The sequence below is a fragment of the Pelodiscus sinensis genome, chromosome 1 (assembly GCF_052426305.1).
Source record: "Pelodiscus sinensis isolate ZL-2025 chromosome 1, ASM5242630v1, whole genome shotgun sequence".
Taxonomy (NCBI): Eukaryota; Metazoa; Chordata; order Testudines; family Trionychidae; genus Pelodiscus; species Pelodiscus sinensis.
Genome location: NC_143052.1, coordinates 204,793,860 through 204,817,960, shown reverse-complemented (window position 1 = coordinate 204,817,960; position 24,101 = coordinate 204,793,860). Strand labels below are relative to the sequence as shown.

At 38.4% G+C, this 24,101-nt stretch overlaps 1 protein-coding gene across 12 annotated transcripts in view; it reads right to left on the bottom strand.

Moving 5' to 3' along the window:
- Nucleotides 1-24,101, bottom strand: part of DMD (dystrophin) — a 2,135,104-nt gene that overhangs the window by 1,164,700 nt on the left and 946,303 nt on the right. For all 12 annotated transcript variants that reach the window (XM_075916549.2, XM_089775838.1, XM_075916586.2 and 9 more), the window contains 4 exons: nt 19,945-20,100; nt 9,783-9,953; nt 2,924-3,103; nt 999-1,127 (listed from right to left, as the gene is read on the bottom strand). In XM_075916549.2, the coding sequence (XP_075772664.2) occupies nt 999-1,127; nt 2,924-3,103; nt 9,783-9,953; nt 19,945-20,100 (636 nt within the window). The remainder of the gene's footprint in view (nt 1-998; nt 1,128-2,923; nt 3,104-9,782; nt 9,954-19,944; nt 20,101-24,101) is intronic.

Here is a 24,101-nt window from a genome sequence, read left to right as displayed (position 1 = left end):
AATTTGTGAAGTCTTGCTTTAACAAACTATCACACTACAGTCAGCAAGACAGTCCCATATAGATTTTGCGAACGCTTCCTCAATTAGCACGTAATGACCATGTGTCAAAGCACAGTCAAGTATCTGGGTGAATAAATGTCACAAATTCATTCAGGGAACAACAATCAATATAGAGTATAACACAAGGCAGAACACAGCCTCGCGCAGTGTTCCCTGTAAGCTGTGTGTTTGGGTAGACACTCAAGAGAGAATCAAATGTCACCCAGATGATTAGCAGAGTGCCCACATCTAGGTTACTTGTTTCTACTGGTGATGTACATTTTCACATGCCTCACTGTACATAGAAAAAAATATTCCTCACGTAGATGGAAAATATTAGAGAAAAAATTGGCCTCAAGCATGAAAATGCTGAGTCTCATATGCTATACAACGTTTGTCCATTTTTAATGAATTGGATCTGATAATATAGTACTAAATACTGCCCTTGATCTGTTATTTGCAATGGGGACCAATACATCATATGTGCCACATTATATCACCTCTATAAATGATCAACCACTTCAGCTAGAATTATTCTCAGTTGTAATGCTATGTTGCTAGGGCATTCAGTGTTTGGTAAAATAAAAAATTATCATGATATGAATAGCAAGCACACAATGATTCATAGAAGAAGACAAGAGAGGAAAAGATAAATGCATTTGAGAGAAGAGGTTTTTGGCACAGATAGGCTTAAGAATAAGTGTTCTGCTCACTATGAAGTCCCCACCGTTAAAATAATGCATTTTATTTTTCCTACTTCAGGGCTTATTTTTGCTATTCATTACAATATTAGTGAGCAATCTATAAGCTGTTGCAAGATAGTTTTGTCAAGAGAAAAATAATGGTCTCTGTCTCTCATGATTACGCTTTGAAACCTCTACGGTAAAAAGCTTGATGTATATTGTTTTTATAAATTTTATAAATATTATAAATGCTTTCCAGAAAACTACATGTGTTACCTTAAGAACTTCCTCTTTTTGCTGAGGTTTTTGTTTTTCAGATTCATCCAATAATATTTCAGCACGATACATCCAGGTTGTGATGTTAGCTACATTCTGATCAAACGTTTCCATGTGTTTTTGATATTCCTGTATGCAGAAAATAGTAAGTATCCCATATTAAAAATAATCAGAGCTGAAATAAAAGAAAGTCATGATCATGGAAATCATACATACATTATAAATCTAAAAATAATTACTTTCCCCACATTACTCTCTTTGAAATAAGTAGGTGTGTGTGTTTATATTCAATGGCAATACATACATATTTATATGCATTCGGGTAGAGCAATAGTGACATATGAAAGGCTGTCTACACTGCATGATTATTTAAGAATAAACTATTCCGGAAAAAAATACTCCAAAACAGCTTATTTCGAAATAGCGCGACTACACAACAGGGGAGCCTGAAAATGCAAGGCAGACTTCCCTTATGTGGACTTGCTACCTCAGTTTGGAGCCCCAGGAAGCACTGGGGAGTAATTACTTTGATTGGCCTAGGGGACGAGCTATCTCAAAGTAGCAGCAGTGGAGTGTCCAAAATAGCTATTTCGGAGGAGGCATTATTCATCATGGAATGAAGTTTACAAATGCTGAAAAGTCACCTGTTATTTCAAAATTATTTTTATTTGACTTGGATTAAAGCCTCTTCTTATTGCAAGTGAATTTAGTCTGCCACCTCTTCATAAGAAAATGGAATATCTATTTAAAATTCCTCATTTTGGCTAAGGAAGAATTTTAAAATGCTTTCTTTTGGAAAATTTGGATTATTGTCTTATCTTTTTATGAATCCCTATATTTGTAAAGTACAGCATCTAAAACACAGAATTTCTCTCTCATACACTCACCCCTATTATTCATGTGAGAAAATGACACTGCACAGTTGAACTTCAGTTTTTTATCTTATTTCCATAATCCGACATAGTTGCAGAGAGTTGCCAAAAGAGTTATCCAGCTGAGCTGAGCTGACCAGTTCCCAAAGCTACTACCTCTTCCCAATATTGACTGTTTGCCTCACTGACTTAACAGCAGAGCACAAAATAGAGCAGTGGTCTCCAACCTTTTAAAGCACAAGATCACTTTTTAAATTTAAGTCAGTCCATGATCTACCTCAAACCCAAATACCCCTATCTCCACCCCTTCTCCAAGACCCCACCCTCCTCACTCTGTGAAGATGGGATACAGGGGAGGGGGACAGAGTGACACCAATGCCCCCCTGCCTCTCTCTCCCCCACTCTGCACAACAAGGAGGAGGCTCCCAGGAGGCAGCTCTGAGGCTTTGGGCATGAGCAGCAAGGCAATGGGGGAGGGGCAGCTGAAGTGTCAGCACTTGATAGCCTCCCAGCCAACCAGTCAGGGTCACCTGTCAGAGGCTCCAAGATTTACTGGTAGATCCTGATCTACTGGTTGGTGACCACTGGAATGAAGCTTTAGTGAGGCAGAAAAGAAATGATGCTAGCAGAAGGTCTCTGTATGTTATTCTGCACATGTACTCCACACACCTGCTGGGTGTGGTGTGCTGTTCCATGTACCGGGAGTGCTATTTAGACCATTTATAGAGAAAGATAAAGAATGAGTTTATTCTACAGCCTTCACTAAGAGCCAGCTCAAGTATAACTCAAGTGCAGAGGCTCAAGCACTAAACTCCAGAGATCCCAGGTTTTGTTCGGTTCTTCCTGTCAGCATTATGCACAAAATTCCACTGAGGTCAGTACAGATATTGACAGAGAATCCGGTGACGCCATAGCCCATTATACCTATATTCTAAGGTGCCTAAATATGCAATGTAATTGGGTTGTGTCAATAAAATTGGTGTCCACACCTATCTAAATACTTAGATTTAGTATGATTTGGTGAACTAAAAGCACAAATACTTTGTATCTTACCAACAACAGATTGAACCACTCCTCAGCTCGTGAAGTTACTGCTATCCAGTTACTTTTGAGGAGGCTGAGCTTATCATCCACTAGACCTTCTTTTTCTTTCAGTACTGGTCTCAAACCCTCTCCCAGATCACTGATGTTCTTTAGATGGAGCTGGCGTTTTTCAATCTCCTTCTGTGTTGCCTGTGGAAAGTATACCCACAATGATTACTTAATAAATGTGAAAGATCAGTTTGGAAACAGAATGCTAAGAAATCAAAAATTATATTTTTTGCCCCCACACTATGATTGTACAACACAAAATGTTAAAACAGGATATTAATAGGGGGAAACTCACTTTTACTGGCTCGCTATTATACTATTACATGCAAAATAGTCCAAAATTAAAGCAGACTCTTTCAGCTCTAAAGACATTTTAAAGATATTTTTCATGTCCTCAGAGTAGTTTTTGACCAAAGAACATGTAATGCTTGCCATTACCAGGCCCATATGAAGGAATTTCTGTGTGTGGGGAGTGCTTTTTTTTGAAAATGTGAAACAATTTTTTCTTAAATAGAAATGAGTTCAAAATAGTTACACAATAAGTATGCATAAAAGAGGTTAATGAAATATTTGAGTGGAAACAGTGATTGGTAAAATGATTTTGTTTTAACATACTAACAAGTTATACAGTAATAAATGTTTTATAGAAATTACCTTCTGTAATCATGGCAGGCAGCATGGCCACCATGGCCCCCCACTCTCTCACACACCTCTGCATGCTGCTGCTCTACCTGCTCCACAAGACCAGTGCCAGGTGAGTGTGGACAGGGCTTGCAGCCAGGGGGCTGGGCCGAGGATGCTCCTTGTGGGTGGAGGGTGCCATTCTCTTAGCCCTGCTGTGCTGCCACCAACCCCACACCTAACCCTGTAACATAGTACTCTGCATCCCCCTAACACAGTGGTTCTCAAACAGTGGGCCACCTGGCTCAATGCAAACATTTCCGGGGACTACCAGTTGCTAATAGAACTCACCGTTGCATAATTATGCCCAAAACATTTTGCTAGTGCTGCAGCTAGGGAGAACAGTTTAATTTAACCAGTAAGAAAGGAAATATTAATTTAAATTATTAAACAGACTAAGCACGTCAATGTTCTCATGTTAGTTTATCAAACTTCATTTTAAATAAAGTAAAATATTAATTTATGTCCAACACAAAAGGGTCCCATGTTTTCTTTATTTATGGCAGGGGTGAGGAACCTTTTTGGAGTCAGGGGGCCTCTGACCCAAAATTAATTAACTAATTAAAATCAGTTTGGGACCACATAAATGAGAAGCAAGAAAACCCAAACAACAAAAAAAACAAAACAAAACCTTTCCAAAAAACCCCAACACTCACTGGTGTGGTCCCCAACTGAGACACTTAACTCCTCTGGCACTCCAGCCCCATCGGGGGTGAGGAAGGGACAGGGAAATCTGACATTTGGGGCTTCCCATAGGCCAGATTTACTCTTCTGAGGTTCCAGGGTTAGTGGATTTTGTTGATACCCTTAGGCTCTCAGTCTGGGACCAAAAAAATGGGGGGTTCAGTGTGCAGCGAGAAAAATGGGGGTGCATGATCTGGGCAGGAGGTGGGGTGCAGGAAGGAGTGAGGGTGCAAGGTCTGGATGAGAGCTAGGATGCAGGAGCAGACTAGGAGTAAGGCATCTAGCCAGGGAAGGGGTCAAGAACAAGGGAAGGTGCAGTGTGTGGACAGAAGGAAGGATGTAGGAGCAAGAAGGGTGCAGGAGCAGACTGGGAGTAGGGAGTCTGGGCAGGAGGGAGGATGCAGGAGCAGACTGAGGGTGTGGGTGTCAGCAGGATGATGGTGTGTGAGGGGGTTGGTGGTGCAGAGGTCTGGGCATGAGGGGGTGGGAGGCATTTACTTGCCTTCACACCCTGTGCCAGTCCTAGGCACCGCCGCCCCGCTGCTCACATTGGATGAATTCCGTTGGAGCACCAGCACCGGCTTCCCAGTTGGACTATGTCTAGACTGCAAGCCTCTTTCGAAAAAGAGTGTCTAGACTGCAAGCGGAACTTTCGAAAAAGCAAGCCGCTTTTTCGAAAGAAAGCAGCGAGTGAGTCTGGATGCTCTCGTTCTAAAAAACCCTGTTGGCATTCAAGAATGCCTTTTTTCATAAGAGCACTTTTGAAAAAAGGCGTTCTTCCTCGTGAAATGAGGTTTACCGCCGTCGAAAGAAAAGCTGCGTTCTTTCGATTTAATTTCGAAAGAACGCGGCTGCAGTCTAGACGCAGGTGAAGTTTTTTCGAAAAAAGGCTACTTTTTTCGAAAAAAACCCTGAGTCTGGACACAGCCTTGGGGAGGAGAAGGGGAAAAGAGAAATCCCCAAGCCTCACTGTGCAACTTGGCTTGTGGGGAAGAAGTGCTTCTCTTCCCCTTGCTCCTCCACTAGCTGGGGAAACAGCAGTCCCCCCTGGCCAGACAGCCTCCCCAGCCTGCTCCTGTACCCTCCTTTGCTGCATCTTGAACTGCGGACCACAAGGAAGACATCTGCAGAGCCACCTTGTGCTGATTTGGGGGACTATGGGAGTGTGTGTTCATGCGTCCACACATATGTGCGCGCACACACACCCCGCATATGGGCCTGATTACAGTACATGGTTCTAAAGTTTTATGCAAGCTGTCCAAATTACATGATGTGCAGAAGTTTTATTAATTTCAGACATTAGAGACAAAGGCCAAAAAGCTAATTTTAAAGTAAGAAAATATCTATGAAAACACTACACAAATCACCATTATGAGAAGTGAAAATATCCGTACTTTTGTTATTAAGGAATCACAACTCTAAAGAAACAGCAATATTATAGTTTTACATACAATGCAGTCTTTTTCAGCTGTAACCCAAGCTTCTTAGCTCTATCTATTGTAAAACACTGTCACTTAGGATTGCACTCTGCAGTCTAAAATTTCCTAAATGGCCAATTTCTAACAGTAACAATGAAGATCAAATATGGGTGCCCTAAATATTCCCACAGTGGTACAACCCAGCCTCCCAACAGCTCTTTGGTGCTCTCATTCCCATTATATGCTTACATTTAAAATGATATATAAAATTACCCAATGAACTTATTCTGACCAGAATCGCAAAGTCCCCAACTTTCCTGACAATGATGGGACTATAAACCCTGCCATTCAGTTCAGCAAAGGCTTGCTATTTTCACCCATTTTTTAAAACTCAGTTGATTGAAGTAAAAAGGGGGTGAAGTGACTCATCTGAGGTCACACAATAGTTTTTGGTTCAGGCTGGATTTGAAGCCAAGATTTTCTACCTACCATCTTTTTAATTTAACCACAAAAGCATCACTTGCTCATGAAAATATGCAATACATATAGTATTTCTGCAGGTTAGCAGAAACAGTAACACAGGCTTGGTTCTACTTTAATTACAGTTCAATTGGTTCAACCATTCAGCACATTTTCTCTTGTATGAAATTTTAATGAACTTTTTTTTCCTTTCTTGATTGTCTTAGGAAGAAAAAAAATTAATAATCTACCTGTTTGTAGCAGCAGTAAGACATAACAAGAAGTTCCTACTGTGTAACTGTACTAATCAGCAGACCTCAAACCCTAATTATGCAACTTTTGGAGCATTAAGGTTCATCCAGTAGTTAAATTAAAATAAATTAAATGCAAACCTTTCCATTTAACCTGTTTCAAGGGTGTACGCATCAGAATTATTTGGAAAAAAAATTGGCTTCCTTGAGCACACAGGGAAATATGCAGATGGTAATTCAGCTACAATCCCATTTCAGCGGAAATGTACTATACAGTTCAACATTAACAAACGGGGGTTGTTTGTTTGCTTGTTTGTTTCTATTTGTTTTGTTTTCTTCTAGGGACTGGTAGGTCATAGGCAAACTAGTTCTGCATGATTACATACCTCTCCCCTTGAAAATTTGACATTTGTCCTTTGCTATGGAGGATGAAATCACAGGATTAATCAAAAGTTCATGAAATCTTATATAGTATGTAGACTGCACGATGGAAAAAAGCAGTAAAGAAACACAAAAATACCAAACATTAATGGTGGTTTAACAAATTAGTGATAAATTTAAAATCATCATCATCAACCACCACCACATTCTCAAATGTCTCTTGCTGTGATGCATGATGATACTTTTAAAAAGTTAAAAAGTATTGTATATTGTAGGATGATGACAAGAAATACTTTCAAAGCATTCCTCCTCCTATGCACTTGATTAGTAAGGCAGGTAGGCCTATTCCACTAGAAGATTAATGTTTCAAATGAAGAAAAGAAGTTCAGGTCATATTTTTAGTTAAAAAAAGGGGAGAGGGCAAAACTAAGTCTTGCTTCTAACCCTGTATACACTGCACTCTTCTCAAGCAGTACATAACAATACCGTCCATATATATCTACAATACAAGGTTAAGTTCTCTAAGATCTTTCACTTTTTTAAGGCACAGATCAATTGAACAAAGCTAGGAGGGAGGAGAAAGGAAAGAAGGCCAATATGCTTCTGTAATTTATATATAATAATGTAGTTTCAGAGTTTGCCTTGTTTCTTGCATGTCACTGAATAACTAGTTTAAGCTTTTGATACAGGCATAATCAGAAGATTATATATATAGTTTGCACTAGTAACTTGAATTTTTGTACAGTTTCTTTGCTAAAATTTTGAACACACTTTTTACATCAGATTTTATCATATTTGCAATGATAATTGTTTTTCACATGTTGTTATTTGGCCACACTGATAGTAATTAAATGGTAGAAATATCATAGTTATACTATTTTATACCTATGATTACCAAGTATACATATAAGCAGAAGATAATCTATATGACATAATTAATTAATTGATGGCTTGGTAAAGTGGTTATTAAGGAGTTAGTGGAGTGACTTGGAATATTACCAGTTGAGGATATCTATTTCACTCTTTGATCTTATTTCCTGATTGTGGGTGGGGATTTTAGCACCATTTTCGAATATGCAGTTTAGCCTACAGCAACCGATCAGATGGTATTATTTTACACTGAGTCCCTATATAAAATGTAGTTTAATATTCAATACATTTCACTATAACTATACATAATCTACACTTGTATTACATGTGTACCTAAAACAATCTCCTAGAACCAGTAGGTTAATAATATGCACTATTATTCTAAAATTGCATTTTAAATGTGATGCAACTAAAATGTAATAATAGTTATTTGTAAAAGACAAGCCAACTATTTAAAATATTCAATTGTTGTGCACACAAGTATTTTATTGCAATTTTGCTGAAAGGGTTCGGTGTATTCTATACCACTTCCACACTTCAATTATAGTTTTTGAGTATGATTTTTAGTGTCTTTTGTAGTTCAGATTATTTTATTTTATTTTATTTACAGCCCTAGTTTCAGAGAGAGTATTACTGCAAGAGGGAAAGGTCTGAGAGTCACAAGTATGAAGCAAAACTAGAACATATGCAACAAAAAAACTCAACAACAACAGAATTGGTGTTATGATGTAGGGTAGTTGAACATGTATAAAACAATATTTATTCTACTGATATTTTTCAGTCCTTTTATCTGGGACTGTAAGACTGCATTAGAAATTCAAGTAATTCAGTTTGGCCTTGATCAGTTAGATTGGGGAGTTATCTTCAAAGAAGATTTATCTTATATAAAGGGTTTGCTATGTTAGGTTATTTATTTCACCATCAGATACATTTTAGCAGGCATATATGTTGTGTGATTTTTGATGTTTCTGCTGGGCTCATGAAATCACAGTCTGCAATTTCTTTGACCAGATCAAATTATAGTGAAAAATGTTGTCTCGACTGAATGCGCACCTTAAAAGCTGTGAGAGCTTAACTCTAAAAATAATGACAGTGGCCTTACGTTAGGAGAATAAAACCACAAATAATGACTCAAACAGATATAGATACTTCCAGTGAGTTTCACAGTTAAGGGAGTGTCAATGGGCCTCTTATTCATGAGAAAATAGAAATATATGATATATTGTTCCAGTCGAATTGGACTCTGGAATAGCTATAGATTTCAAATTTCAAATCTCTTTAATGTTATTAAATAGCATCCTTCCCCTTCCCCAAGTTTTTCACTGGAAACTTAAGGTTAAACAATTTATGCTATGTCACCGATTAAACTGATTGATTTAAATCACCCTAAACTGAAACTCTTGTACGGTGATAACAATTTATCTCACTAAAATATGATTGCGAATAGACAGGTTTAATATATTACTGATACATGCAATAACATGTTGTGTCGTAGTGGGGGTACCTGGCTGGTTTCTATGCTGCTGGCTCTGGGGTGGCCCCACTGGCTGCCGTGGGTACCAGGACCCAGCCAAACAGGATGAGTCACTATGCAAACCAGTGGCCAGACACCCCCCATGGAGAGGAACAAAGGAAGGTGGAATGCTGCCCTGGCTGGGGGGCAGGGCTGGAAGTTAGTTAGTTGGTGGCTGGCTGTCTGTGAGCATGGAGGAGACAGCCTAGGGAGAGGAGCTGGAGTTAGGGGCCCAGTCTCCCCCCAACTCAAGGGGGCCTGAGGCATCCTAGCCCAGCTCTGTGACCCGATTCCATCTGTGCTGTGCTGTATCCTGGAGAGGCAATAAACTTCCTCTACTCCACCGGCTGGTGCAGTCTGTTTGTGCCATTTCGGGGTGCAGGAGACGGGGGACCCCCAATGCGCCGTCACACATGTCACTTAAAATCTTTTAAAGTTACAGTGTTATCATGATGATGTAACATTGTTATTCACAATTTTCAGCTAATCAGGTTTCTAGATTTCTTGTGCATATTAAAGAAAGCTAAATGTTAAATTAAATATACACTACTCTGTATTATTACCTTGCCCCAGGCAACTTCAGCATCCAAATTAGTAGGCATTCCCTCCACCGCAGATCTCTTTGTCAATTCTGCATCTGTCACTGCCAGCCACTCTGTCAGAACATTCATTTCTTTTCGTAGCTTCCGAGACAATTTCAAACATTTTTCTAACTCTTGTTTTTTTTCTGTCACCTGCAGAAGAAAAATATGTGGATTTTTAACTCTTTCATTAAACTCATTTGTACCAGTGGCTTGTCTCTCTCACTTTTCTATATGTCTGCCTTGTAGTTTGTACTTTTACGATAAACTGTATATCTTTCCTACTCCTCTCATCATTTATACTTACTGATAACATCTTGCTTATTTATTAGTTTATCTAAGATGTTTCTATACTGACAAAAATCACAATTTACTTTTGAAATTTTATACAAATTAAGTCTCAACTGTTCACCTCAGAATGGGGGAATATAACTAAAAGGTACATACGCCACCTATTGGAAGACATATGTATCATGTTAAATGGTAATATTGTGTGCTAATCACTGTTTGAGGTGTGTACATTAAATAACATATGGGATCACCCATTATAGAAGGATAATAAAATAAAACATTGAAAAGCTGCTCACCAAGGACCATCCATTGCATGCACATAGAAGCACAATATGATCATGTAATTTTAAAAAAATGTATCAATGCCTAATGTCTACACAACATGGGGAAAATTAAGGTTGCATAGGCAACTTTAATTCTGGCATTGTCTAATTTTTGAGTGCTTGACTTTTTAACCTTCTTAATGTTTTTAACAGTGTGTAATTTCCTGATCGAGCAGGAGTGTGTGAATGTGTGTATAGGGTTTACACAAACATAAGATAGAAATTCCTCCATGTGGCATCATACTGATATCCACATGTGTTATCAGTAGGGTTGAACCTTTCAGTCCACCACTCAGATTTGTACCACATGAGCAAATGGAGTAACTGCTACCATTAGTACAAGACATTTCTCCGTTTGGATGTATACTTGAAATCACTAGACTCTTTATACTCTATTAAATCAACTATTATTTATTTATACTATAAACATATTTAAGTGCTCTGTACCAAGAACTACAGTGATCGGTGGTAAAACTTCTAAGTTGAGGTGTAGAGACCTTTGGAATCAGCAAACCTGTGAATACTGCAAGTATCTAGTAGAACAAGGCTGGATGGTCTAGGGCTATGATTGGAGAGCTTAAGAGGTGGAGCTTGCCTGTCAATAAACTTCAAAGTGGAACCTGTGTAGGGGTTGTTTATATTTGCCACCGCTGATAGAGTTGGGGAGTTCACCCATTGCAGGCACAGATGAGGCTTATTCACAGTAAGAGGTGGTGATTGATAGGTGTCTCAGAACCCAAATATCCTGGGAAAGTATCCTTTCTACTAGCCCATCTCCCACACCAATGTGAAGAACCCTTCCCTCTCCTCACCTATTATTCCTTTGTACTAATCTCACCTCCATAAGGAGTCATTCTTGGATAAAACTGGATACTGCTTGTTAAGGTAAACCCTGGAGAACTGGATTAATAACATCCCTAAATATAAATAACCTCATCAATGGAGAAAACAGTTTGAAAAATAAAGAGGTAATTTAATTTATGCTCCTTACACATACTTAAATTAGTTTGTCATGCTTTTCTATACCATTGATATTAAGAACAATCTTGAATTCTCATGAAGTCAAAATATGAAAATTAAGAGTCTGTTTTCCCCAAGTACAAAGAGAAGTGATCAAAGAAGGATATCTTAGAACTCAGTTGTAGGTCACTGATGTTTAATGAGAATGAAGAATTTCTCTGCTGACTAGTTACTGTTTAAATGAAATTGTATCCCAAGTTTTATTGTTAATTGTTTTTAAATTGCACCGCTTTGTTACTAGTGATCCCTTAGTGAAAAAAAGAGCATTATACATATCACAGGTGGAGCTTTTTTAGACAACTTTCATTAACATTGCTTAATACTTTTCATTCTAATATCCTGCATTCAGTCCCATATAATTTGGCTTAATGGTATATGTTCTGGATGACATTTTTTTTAATCTTTGCTGTTTGCTTCATGCTGATTATGAATGTGTATATTTTAAAAAAATGTTTGTAGAAAAATGGTGATTTTACCGAAGTAATTTTTCCAGCCATTTATTTGAAAACAGTTAGTGTACATAGAATTTGAAGCTGAAGCTTGAAATATGGGAAGGAGGTCATCCTGGGATCAGAAATGTAGCTTTTGCTGTCCTCAGAAAAATTCACGCAGATGAGGCCAAGTTATAAGCCTGTGAAAATGGCCATTTCCACACACTAGTCAGAGCTTTTTTCATAGCCCTGCTAGTAATATCTCAAAACAATCCATCTCTACTAAGCTCCATCTATGCCAGATATCTTAAGTTTGCTCTTAGGTCCAATAGAACTTCCTACATAGTAGGCCTTGAATTAAAGCCCTGGATGGAAAGACGTTGAAGCCCTGGATGGAAAGACGTTAAACCTCTTAGACTACAGTAAAGTGTATAGGTCCAAAGCAATGTTCCCTCTGATCTTTTGCATGCATGTGTGGATTTTTTCACTACATATGCGTGGAATACATTTTATACGTACCGAGGCATGTGCAATGTACACTGCCAGTAGGAACAAAAAACCTAGCTGTAGGCACTCTGCTAATCAGTGGGGTGACATGTGAATCTGTCCTTAGAGGCCACACAGGTTATCGGGAACACTGGTCCAAAGCCAGAAGGAGACCATAAAGTGTACTCTCGCCTCTTATTCTAAATGGTGTGAATAATTTTGTGCTCTTCACAATCTTTAATATTTAGCATACTCCTACCTTGGGGCTACGTCTACACTGGCCCCTTTTCCGGAAGGGGCATGTAAATTTCAGCAGTCGTCGTAGGGAAATCCGCGGGGGATTTAAATATCCCCCGCGGCATTTAAATAAAAATGTCCGCCGCTTTTTTCCGGCTTTTAAAAAAGCCGGAAAAGAGCGTCTAGACTGGCCCCGATCCTCCGGAAAAAGTGCCCTTTTCCGGAGGGTCTTATTCCTACTAACTGTACTTCAAAGTAGGAATAAGACCCTCCGGAAAAGGGCACTTTTTCCGGAGGATCGGGGCCAGTCTAGACGCTCTTTTCCGGCTTTTTTAAAAGCCGGAAAAAAGCGGCGGACATTTTTATTTAAATGCCGCGGGGGATATTTAAATCCCCCGCGGATTTCCCTACGACGACTGCTGAAATTTACATGCCCCTTCCGGAAAAGGGTCCAGTGTAGACGTAGCCTGGGAGTTAGGCAAATGATGTAGCATGCTCTCCCTTGAATTCAGAGATTGCAACCTTAATTTAGTCCCTTTGTTTATATACACAATGACAGAGTCTTCAACTGTGTTATCATATATTTTTTCCTACAAGACATCTATCTCATTCAATGCATGGGTTGGAAAGAAAACAAGGTGGGGAGTTGTATGCGGCAAAAGAAAATTCTCTTGCATTTAAGGTCCAGGGAACATGGGTTCTATTCCAGGCCCTGCCACAGACTTCCCTTGTGATTTAAATGGCTTCAGAGTTACAAGGGGAGACTTAATTGTGATATATCCTAACTAATGAGTGCTTGACTTTGAAATCATAACATTTTTAAATAATGTTTTTGTAGTTATTCATACATAAGTATACTCTAGAACTTGTCCCTTTAGCCATTTGTCCAAAATAGAACAAATCTGCTTTCTGTTAGGGAACACTATAAAAAAAACTAATTTTGAGGGGGTTTTTAGGCTTGTAGGACTTAGGAAGTTGTGTATTTATATAAATTGTATTTTTAAATATTGTGAAGAATTTACAAAATGAATATATGCTGTAATTATTTTGGAATACAGTAATTATACATGCATAAAAAACTTTGCATTTTTGCCTTTTGCTTCTATGTATTTTTTATATAATAGGAAAAAATATTTGATTCAGAGATATACCATCTATGCCGAAAAGTTGTTATACTGATTTCCTCTTCTTTATTAATATCAATTTTTTAAACCTCTCTTTTTAAAAGAAAAATGGGAAACACTGCCATCTTAAGGTCTTTTATTTTATACAATGACTCCAAATAGAATGTGTTCCATTTACACTAAAAACTGCTAATTATCAATGTTTATGAGCTTTTTTTAAGCTTTTCTTTTTATGGAATTGTTCAATTTTACTTTTACTATTATCTTTCACAAACTGTACTGGGAGGGGAAATACAATCATGTAGTTAAGAGGAACTCTCCATAAAACTGAAAATATTTTGACATAAAATACAAAGGACCCTCTTATGCCTTTAAGACACATTCCTGGATGGTGATGAGTTGGTGACAGAAGGAACACCTGCTATAGTTCTTTCCTGAGTGTGTGTGAAGAGTCTCAAGGAGGACAGGGGAACGCACTCAATGGACTGGTCATCCCATTTCCTTTCACATGGTTCGGCTCCCTTTGATATAATACAGAGGCTGGGTGGTAACTCCACTCCTCCTTGACTGTCAAGTGGGTTTTAACTCTGCACAGCCATTCCCAAGTAATGTAGCCATCCCAAAGCATTCTAAATGAGTGAGACAGATATGTTTCTTATAAATATATGTGCGCATATAAACCAACGCACATGCACCACATGTGACAATGATACACAAGTAACACATTAAACCTCCTCCACTCCCCTTACTAACTCATCTCTTGGAAGCCCATTTCTAAATTTTAAAGCCATTGAGGGGCTTAAAACAGATGCCACTTTAAAAAAGATATGCCTGGAAATTATCTCCTTCTTTCCGTCTCTCTCCTCACCTCCACATATGTAGCATTCTCCCATGAAGCCCAAACTATACTGGCCTTAGAATCTGGATAGACAATATTCACTTCCGAGCCAGTGGCAGGTTTGAGATCTGATATAACAAGACCCATTAGGACTAGAAATAGGAATTTTTCTCCATGGCAAGATAAGGAACTCTCTCAACTGGGACACAAACACTTTTTTTCTAGCCCCCAAGGATCATGAGTTATTGGTCCTTATTGCTATGCATATTTTTGTAAAAAAATATATTTCATTTCTAAAAATTTAACAACTATATTTGTCCTGACCATATTAGGCCTATACAGTGTATGGCCCCAGTTTTGAAAAACACTTGAGCATATGTTTAAGCCCATCTTTATTTAAGATGGTACTTAAACATATACTTAACTTTAAGAATGCACTTAAATAATGTTTTCAATAGGAAATCTCTCCTGATTTGGGGTGTACATATTAAGTATACCTATAAGCATGAGAAAATACATTTGAGTCCAATTCACAAAGTCCTAATTTAAACAAAATTCTCAATTGTTTTTTGTCCAGGGATGGTACACTGGACTCAAATATTTCAATCCTGATGTTTATTTTACACACTATTTTTCTCCTTAAAAGAAATTATTTTGCAGAATATTTCCCTTACATTAGACTATGCAGTTAGGGGAACTGAAGAGTTTCCATGCATATAGAAATACCGTATTTCATAGCCTTGGTAGCTTTCTTTCACTAAAATTATTTCTACCAGGCACAACAGATAAACATGAATGATTAAATCTGTATAAATAAAAATAAACACAGCACTTTAGGCCACTAATTGCTCTCTAATTGCCTTTTCATCCTTTAAGCAGTCCAAAGAGAAAGGTACAGTAATTTCATGCATTTTTTAAAATGCTAAATATAGTCTTGTAATAAATGGCATGGACCTATTTAATTTAAAAAAATTATCAGAGATAAACCCGGTGTACATTTATTACAAAACACACCTTTTTAAAATTGGTCAAATGTGCCTTATTGTATTAAATGTGCTAAGTAAAATATTTAATCTCAAATGACACTGTTGTGTCATCTAATCTTTCTGAAGAAGGCTTTTGGCTGTCCTAGCACTAAGAAGATTGATATTCATTAATATCTTTGTTTATTTTACCTCTCTTGCAATTTCCAAATTATATATAGATAATTGCCATTATATAGGTCCCCAAATGAATGTGTGTTCTTGCAAAAATTATGCAATTCATAAAGGTTATTTTTATTAAGAATTGTGGGATTTGACTACCACCACGCAGTGGGCTGACTCTTGTAACTAATAGAGTCACTCTTTACAAGCTATTAACTAGCAGTTCATTTACCTTAATAAATTTTAATCTAAAAAAAATTAGGCATGTTCTTCTACTGTGTTTATTAAAATTGTATTTATATATGTAATAAGAAACCATTTTAATCACAACCTTCATTTTGTAGGGTGCATGTAGCCACTTACTGCACCAAATTTACTCCAGAGCTATGGCTTGATTAAATCCTGTGAGCTGTGTGGTTCTAGTACTGGCAGGCAGGAGGAAAAGAACAGGCTCATCATTTGTACATATTAAGTCCAACATTTGCATGAACGCTAGAGAAATATAACAACTCCTCCCTCAATGGAACTCTAAGAGGGATTTTGGATCCTTTTGTTCTTCTACAACAGCACAGGCAATTTTGGGGACAGGCAGCAGACACAGGAAACATGCTCTTTTGGGCTCCTGAAGCAAGGAGTAAGAATTTTGTTTATAAACAGCGTGATTAACAGGTGATTAAGATTAGAAAGGGCTGTTAAAATATATCATAAATTTAAATGACCTGTTCCAAGCTTCGTTAACTGCAAAAAGTAAGTGATCTAAATGATAGAAAGTAATTTTAATTTTTTTTTGCAATTATCTTCATTATTTTCATTTCATTTCATTATTGTATTCAAGAGTTGCTAATGTGTTTTTATTGTGTTCAAGTTACTATATATATATTTTTAGAAGATAATGGATTCTTTTTTAAACAAAGAGAATGCACTACAGATTGGACCTCCCTGGTTCAGTTCCCTCGGGGCCCGACTGCTCCTGAATCAGGGATTTTGCAGGACTGGGCAACCCAGATGTGTTGTGCGTTGGGCTTCTGCCTCCACTTCCCCCCCCAGCACAGCTGAGCAGCGTGCTCAGCTTCCAGGCTCTCCGCCCACCCCCACCCCCGCCTCTGCATTGCACCAGGCTCCCAGTCACACCACCCCCAGCAGCATGGTGAGCCTCTCTGATCCTGGAACATCCATGCTCCATTGCCTAACCACAGATTTCTGGTGTGTAAAGGTGCAAATGGTAGATCTAATCTGCCTAGATGTCAGTTAGGCACTAGATACAGTTCCACTGAGAAATTATTTAAATGGAGACTATGGAGATAACTATGAGAACCAAAAGGTGAATAAGGAACAGATTAAAGGGGAGGCTACAATGTGCCATTCTGAAAGGTGAACAATCAGTCTAGAGGCAGGTTACTAGTGGAACTCCTCAGGGGTCAGTCTTGGAACCAATCTTATTTAATCTTTTTATAACTGGTGTTGATACGAAAAGTGGGAATGTGTTAATAACATTTGTAGAAAACACTAATTTGAGAAAAACACAACAAATGGTCTGGTAGCACTTTATAGACTAACAAAACATGCAGATTGTATCATGAGCTTTGTAGGCACAGCCCACTTTTTCAGTTGACCAGTTATGAGTTTGGGATATGAAAACTCAAAATAAATAGGGGAAGGGGAGGGGGAAGAAAAAGAAAAAAAAGGAAAGGATGTGTGAGACAGAGCATCATTAAGTATCTGGAGAATGGGTACATAAACCTAAGCAGATAAAAATCAAAGTAAATAGATTGATTGCTAAGACAGTAGGATACCACTCAGATAGCTGTTAGCACCTTCAGTGGTTATGAAGTAGGTAGTGTCCTAGCCAGCCCATATCACGATTGAGTCCATTAGCATGTGAATTGAATTTGTGGATTCCAGTCCTTCCCTGTGAATCTGGCTTGTGGAGTTGGCCTGTGACAAGACAGCCACCTACAGGTCTGTTAAACTGTGGTTAGGCAAGCATAAATGTTCACCAACATGCTTCTGTGTGTTCCCTTTATGTATATCCAATTTGTGTCCATTCTTTCTCTATGGGAAAGAATCAATGGACACACGAAAGCTCATGATACCATGAAACGTGTTTTGTTAGTTTATAAAGTGCTACCAGACCATTTGTTGTGCTTTTCTGTAACAGACTAACTTGGCTACCCCCTGAAGCTACTAATTTGAGAGGTACTGTTAATATTGTTAATACAATAGAGGATCAGAATACCATACAAAAATGTGGATGACTGAAGTAATGGAAATGGGAAGATACATAATTGTTCAAAGTGCAAGATCATGAATTTAAGGACCAACAACAAGAATTTTTGCTATAAGCTGAGGGCCTGTTAGTTGTAAATGAAGGGGGAAGAAAAGGAGTGGGGATATTGGTTCATCACAGGATGACCATGAGCCATGAATGAGGTACAGCTGTTGAAAAGGCTAATGGAGTCCTAGGATCTATCAGGTGAGGTATTTCCAGTACAGACAAAGAAATGCTTATACTACTACACAAGGCAGTGGTGAAACCTCATCTGGAGTACTATGTGAAATTCTGGTCACTCATGTTTAAGGAAGATGAATTCAAATTGGAAAAGGTACAGAAAAGAGAGAGCAGGATGATCTGAGAAACTGAAAACTTTATAAGAAGAGACTCAAAGAGTTTGGCTTTTTAAATCTAATTAATATAAGGCTGAGGGGAGATATGGCTACTCTGTGTAAATACATCAGAAAGATACATCCGGGGGGGGGGGGGAGGGAGAATTATTTAAGGTGAGCATCAGTGTATCCCACAAGAAATGGATATGAACTGCTCATCAACAAGTTTAGGCTTGAAACTAGGTGAAGTTTTCTAATCATCAGAGGATTGAAATTCCGAAGAAGTCTTCCAAGCAGAGCAGTGGAGGCAAAAAACCTAACTGGCTTCAAGACAGAGCTTGATAAGTACATGGAATAGTTTGATGAGACTGCCTGCAAGGGCAGGTGGCTCACTGACAATTGCTTGTACCCAAAATCCCCATTGGCTGAAGATATGGCACTAGAAGAGGAGGGTTCTGATTTACTACAGCAAATTCTTACCCAGATGTCTGCCTGGTGGGCCTTGCCCACATGCTCAGGGTCTCATTAACCCCATAATAGAAGCCAGGAAGGAATTTTCCCACAGCTCTGATTGTCAGCGACCCAGGGGAAGGCGTTCACCTTCCACTGCAGCATGGGGCACAGGTAACTTGCAGGTTTAAATTAGTAAAAATGGTGAATTCTCAGTAATGTGAAGTCCTTAAACCATGATTTGAGGAGTTCAGTGACTTAGCAATAGGGTAGGGGATCTATTACAGGAGTGAGTGAGGTTTTGTGGCCTGAAATATGCAGGAATCAGACTAGATGACCACAATGTTCTGTGTTTAAATCTCTATTGCAGGTATCAAAGTTGTAAATGAAAACAAGTTCTACAGCTTCAAAAGCTTTCACAAGGCAATTTCAAAAACCAGCTAGAGACAGAAGCTGCAGAACTTGATTTCATTTACAAGTTTGACACCTGCAATTGAGGTTTAAACACAGACCTTAAGAGGATGTCCCACTACATTCCACTCCACACCCTAATGACATAAAAAGCCAAGCACTGGGTACTTAGAACCCACTCTAAGTCTCATTTACCTCTTTCTCTGCTATTTATTTGTTCCCTGGTTCCTTTAACTCTATCATCTGAAGAAGTGGGCTGTGCCCATGAAAGCTACCATCTACATTTTTGATAGTCTCTAAGGTACTGCAAGACTATTCATTGTTTTTTTCAGTTTTTTTCAGTTACGGACTAACACTTCTACCTCTCTGACTCTTATGATGCAACTCACAGAATGAAAGAATTGAAGAACCATTGATTTGATCTGCAGATGTAAGCCCTACCAAGAGTGCTTTTAAACTGGTGACTGGTAAATAGCCTATTGATTTAAAAAAAAGACATTGGAAAGCCAAAAATATGTTTAGTTTTAGGAAAGAATAACCTTAGAGCCTGATAAGAAATCAATATTATATGTCTTTGGGTTTTAAATATTTTCTTGGACCAAACTGAAAATCCATCCAATTGATTAACTTTGGCTTTCTAACAAGCATTACACTTTTGAAAACAGAGGCAGGATTGATTTCAGAGACTCAAAGGGAACAAACAAACAATAAAAGTTAACATATAACAGAAAGACAGTTCTTAGCTTTCTAAGCCTGGTTTTACACTATAAATCAGAGTACATACCAGAGCACCCAATTCATTATACTGCAACTTCAAAGCTGTGAGTCTTTCATCCAGTTCTTTGGGGTTCTCTGTCTGTTGTTTCTGAACAATCTGACGCCCAGTTTTTATCACTGTTTCCACTTCAGACTTCACTTCACTCAGGCTTTTATACAATTTCTAATCAATTGAACACAGGGGAAAGAAACACCACAATTAATAAAATAAATAAAAGCAAAGCCAACTTGGGATTTAAGGATTATGTAGAACAATTAAAAATCTTGACATTATTTGGTACATAATAACCTCACCTGTGAAATGTGGCACACTCTCAACTCCTATGGAAATTGTTGTGTCTTTCAGAGAACGGGGCTAGAGGTGTGGGGGAGCAGGAGTCAGGGCAGGGATTCAAGAATGGGGGGGGCTTAGGGCAGGAGGCTAGGGATGCAGTAGTCAGGGTTTGGGGATCAGAAAGGGCTCAGCCTCAGAAAGGGGCAGGAGGTGTGGGGAGCTGCAGGAGTCAGGGCAGGGGGCTTAGTGAAGGGGGAGCTCAATGAATGGGGGCGCTGGCTGCTCCCTGGGGCCAGCCTGGGGCAGCAGGGGCCACACGGCATGGTTGGCAACTGCTCTCCAGGCAGGCTGGAGTAGCAGGGACTATGCTGCCAGCCAGCGGCTGCTCCCCAGAAGTCATTCTGAAGTATAACTATCTCCTGTGGTTATTTGTGAGTATAATTGTCTCCACTATCACACACCCCATGCTTTATGAAATAGGCTTATGGACATGAGTATACATAACAAAGGTGCTTTGAACAAATTATCTCATGTAACCTAACCTATCAATCTTCATGTCATGATCCGCTGGTTCTGTTTATCTGACTTGGATGTTTGTATCATTTTTGTGTGTAAAGTTAGACATGGAGTGGGGAATACTTTGTGGGTTTTAAATGTGAGAGAGAGGCATAGAGGGTGTTACCTCAATGCCTTGATGAACAACTGTTAATTTCTTTGTTCTTAAATCTGAGCACTGGTTGGTAGGGAGTGGCCTCAACTCCGTAAAAAAGAATAGGAAAGAAGGGGCCTTGGCCTTTTGGCTGGACTGCACCTGAAAGAAGGAACCAAAGACCCCAGGATGGGGGGACAGATCTGGTTTGGAGGGACAGCTGGAAAAGATATTTTAGGGTGAGTTACAAAAAGTTTGTACTGAGGTTACAGTATAGAATTAGCTGAGCATTTTTGATTCTTTTGATTTGTAACCTACTTTGATCTGCCTGTTCTCACTTATTACCACTGCTTGTACTTAATAAAATCCCTTTTATTTTCTATCAAACTCAGGGTAAACAATTATTACCTGGGGAAGCAAACAGTGTGCAGTCCTTTCATCATTAAAGGTGGCTTACCTAATTCTTTGGAGTTTTGATCCCATTTGGGGAGTGGTATCACAGGAAGCTGGACCCTAAACTGCACTCTCCTGGGATCCAGTGTCTCTCCTGCTTCTTTGGGGGTGGGGAGGCAGGGATCTGAGCTCAGGGCCTTGGCTGGGGGAGACCAGGGAGTTAGCCCAGCAGGACTGGGTAGTGAAGAGCCCCAGAGATCAGGAAGGCAAGAGGCAAGGGCTGTCTCAGCACTGTGGGAGGCACCCCCAAAGGGTCATCCGTGACTTCATCCTGTCACATCCTCCCTTTCTATTTGATGAGAAACAGTTACATTCTGCACACATCCCATTCTCCCACACAACCTGACTTTCCTTTAAGTTAGGATAAGAGGAAGCTGCATATAAAAATGAGTGGTCCTAGGTCTTATGTTTTGGAGGAATTCTTGAACAAATGCACTCATCGATGGATGGTTGGATACACAGACAGACAGACACCAATTCTCTCAAATATATAGTAGTTCAGAACTCAAATTATATGTCCTTGTCTATGTTAGACTTATTCATCTACAATGTTCTGCCATTGCTGGAAGACATGGCAAACGTACTGAGATAGTTAAGAATTTGTAACATTATATGACAAAGGTCTGCTCAGAGCTGATTTAGACAATACAGTGTTTAAAATAATAGCAGGTGTCCTTTGCCCAATCATGTCATCTAGCAGGTACAATCTAAAAGTCTAATTTGAGTGGAAATGTGACAGTTTGCCAGTCACTAAATCCCTAGGCTAGTATAATGCAGATTTCCTCTTCAATTTAACTTAGCTTAATATTGCTTTTAATGGTCTAAAAAGCAGAGAGATATACTGCCTTTTAAAACAAAAAATAATAAGTATCTCTATCTTGCCTAATTGTTTCAAATGACTAAGCAGTAGGTGTGGACAAATATTTAAAATCATGACATGCAATCTATGTGCAGAGAGCAGACTTTTTCCCTTGCCTTCTGAAACAATGACAGTTAAAAAGAAAAAGAAAAAAAAAGGACAGAACTACTTCATTACCTGGATACAACAATATCTTCTTATAACTGGATTGTCAAATAAACTGGTATCTAATATAAGTGATCTAATATTTGGCGCACACAGAAATTATTTGGGACAAACATTACCCAACATTCTTAACTTTCTTTTCCCTGTTAAAATACACAACTTTAACTTTGTTTTCTTCATTTCATTTAAAAATGAATTCTGTTGTACACTAGAAACTTATTACACTGAAGTGGGAAAGAGTCTCCTCTGAACTATAGAATATCTATAAACACAAAAATGTGAAGAATTTAAATGGTAAGTTTCTTGATGAAGTTTACTGTTGATGTTTTAACTACATCATTATATGCACTGGCAATTTCTGGTGATATGCTGAAAAAACTTCTGTTTCACATACTTTGACAGAACTTTAAAAGAATCTAGACCGTATTTCTCTTCTTTCTGATTGGGCTGGTGTTAAATAATTTCTGTGTGTTTTAACTACCTGTACATCCTGTGACATTGTAGTGAAATCAAATTTATGTCCAACAAGTGTAGACAGTTCAGCTAAATATATGATGCTTTCTCTATTGCAGACCTGATAAGAGAATCTCAGTACATTCGCTTTATAGCTTACACAGAAGTTCACCGACCCATTGCATCTCAAAAATATTAATATGAATTTACCTACAGATGTACATAACCCCTCAGGTGCCTTGTAAGACAAATACACAACTTATCACTAAAATGTAGGCAACTTTGTATAGAGGGCATCAGCAAGGAAGATAGCTGTTGTGTAGCTAAAACTGATCCACCAGCAGAGGTAGTGATGTGGTAAAATGTATAAGCCAAGACATAAGGAAAACATTCATTATGAAGAGTGACATCAATTGTTATCTTTACAAAGTACACAGTACCTAAAAACACCGTGATTTTTTTAAAGTGTATCACAACTTTAGGTACACTTCAGCTAAAAATTAGTTGCTGAATAGAGGCACGGTAAACCAGAATTTATAACTTACAAATTATTCTTATGATAGTGTGCCTTCCTAAGCTTCTGTGGTGTTTCATAAGAGCTGTAGCTGTCCCTCCCCTTTGTTGAAACATCTTTGTGCATCAAAGAAATCCTATGATTGTGGAGCATCAAAAGAGATATACCATTGCTAGAAAGGCCGCCCAAAAAAGCAGATTAGCCACATGCGGCACATGAGGTACTGCAACAGCTGAGGAAAACATTGTTTCAAATCTGTTTAATGTTAATCCATCTGTTTCTCATTTCCATTTTTTTTCAGAACTTTCCATTTGTTAATAAAAGAAAAAAAGATATTTCAGCTTTTCAGGGTCATAAGAATAGCCACACTGGGTCATAGCAAAGGTCCAACTAATCCAGTATCTTGGCTTTCGACAGTCAACTATGCCACATGCTTCCAAGGAAACAAACAGATCAGGTAAGCATTATGTGATGATTATTTCAATTTAGGATAAAAGCAAATTCAAAATACTAAAAGTTTGATTTTCAATCAACTTCAGTAGTCAGTATTAACATTTCAACTATGTAATCAGTTTCCTTTGCTTTTTTCAGGGTTCTCTCTCATGGCAAGACAGAAGAGAAACACATTTAAACATACAGGGAAAATATGATTTTAAACCAACAAAAAGTGGAAAAGTGACTCAGGCACCTATGTAGTACCTGTGACAACTTAAAGTTGATGAGTCCTGGATTTGCAAGAAAAAGTAGGAAATAAACATACGAGTGGGATTGATTTTCAAACCTTCTTAAGATACATA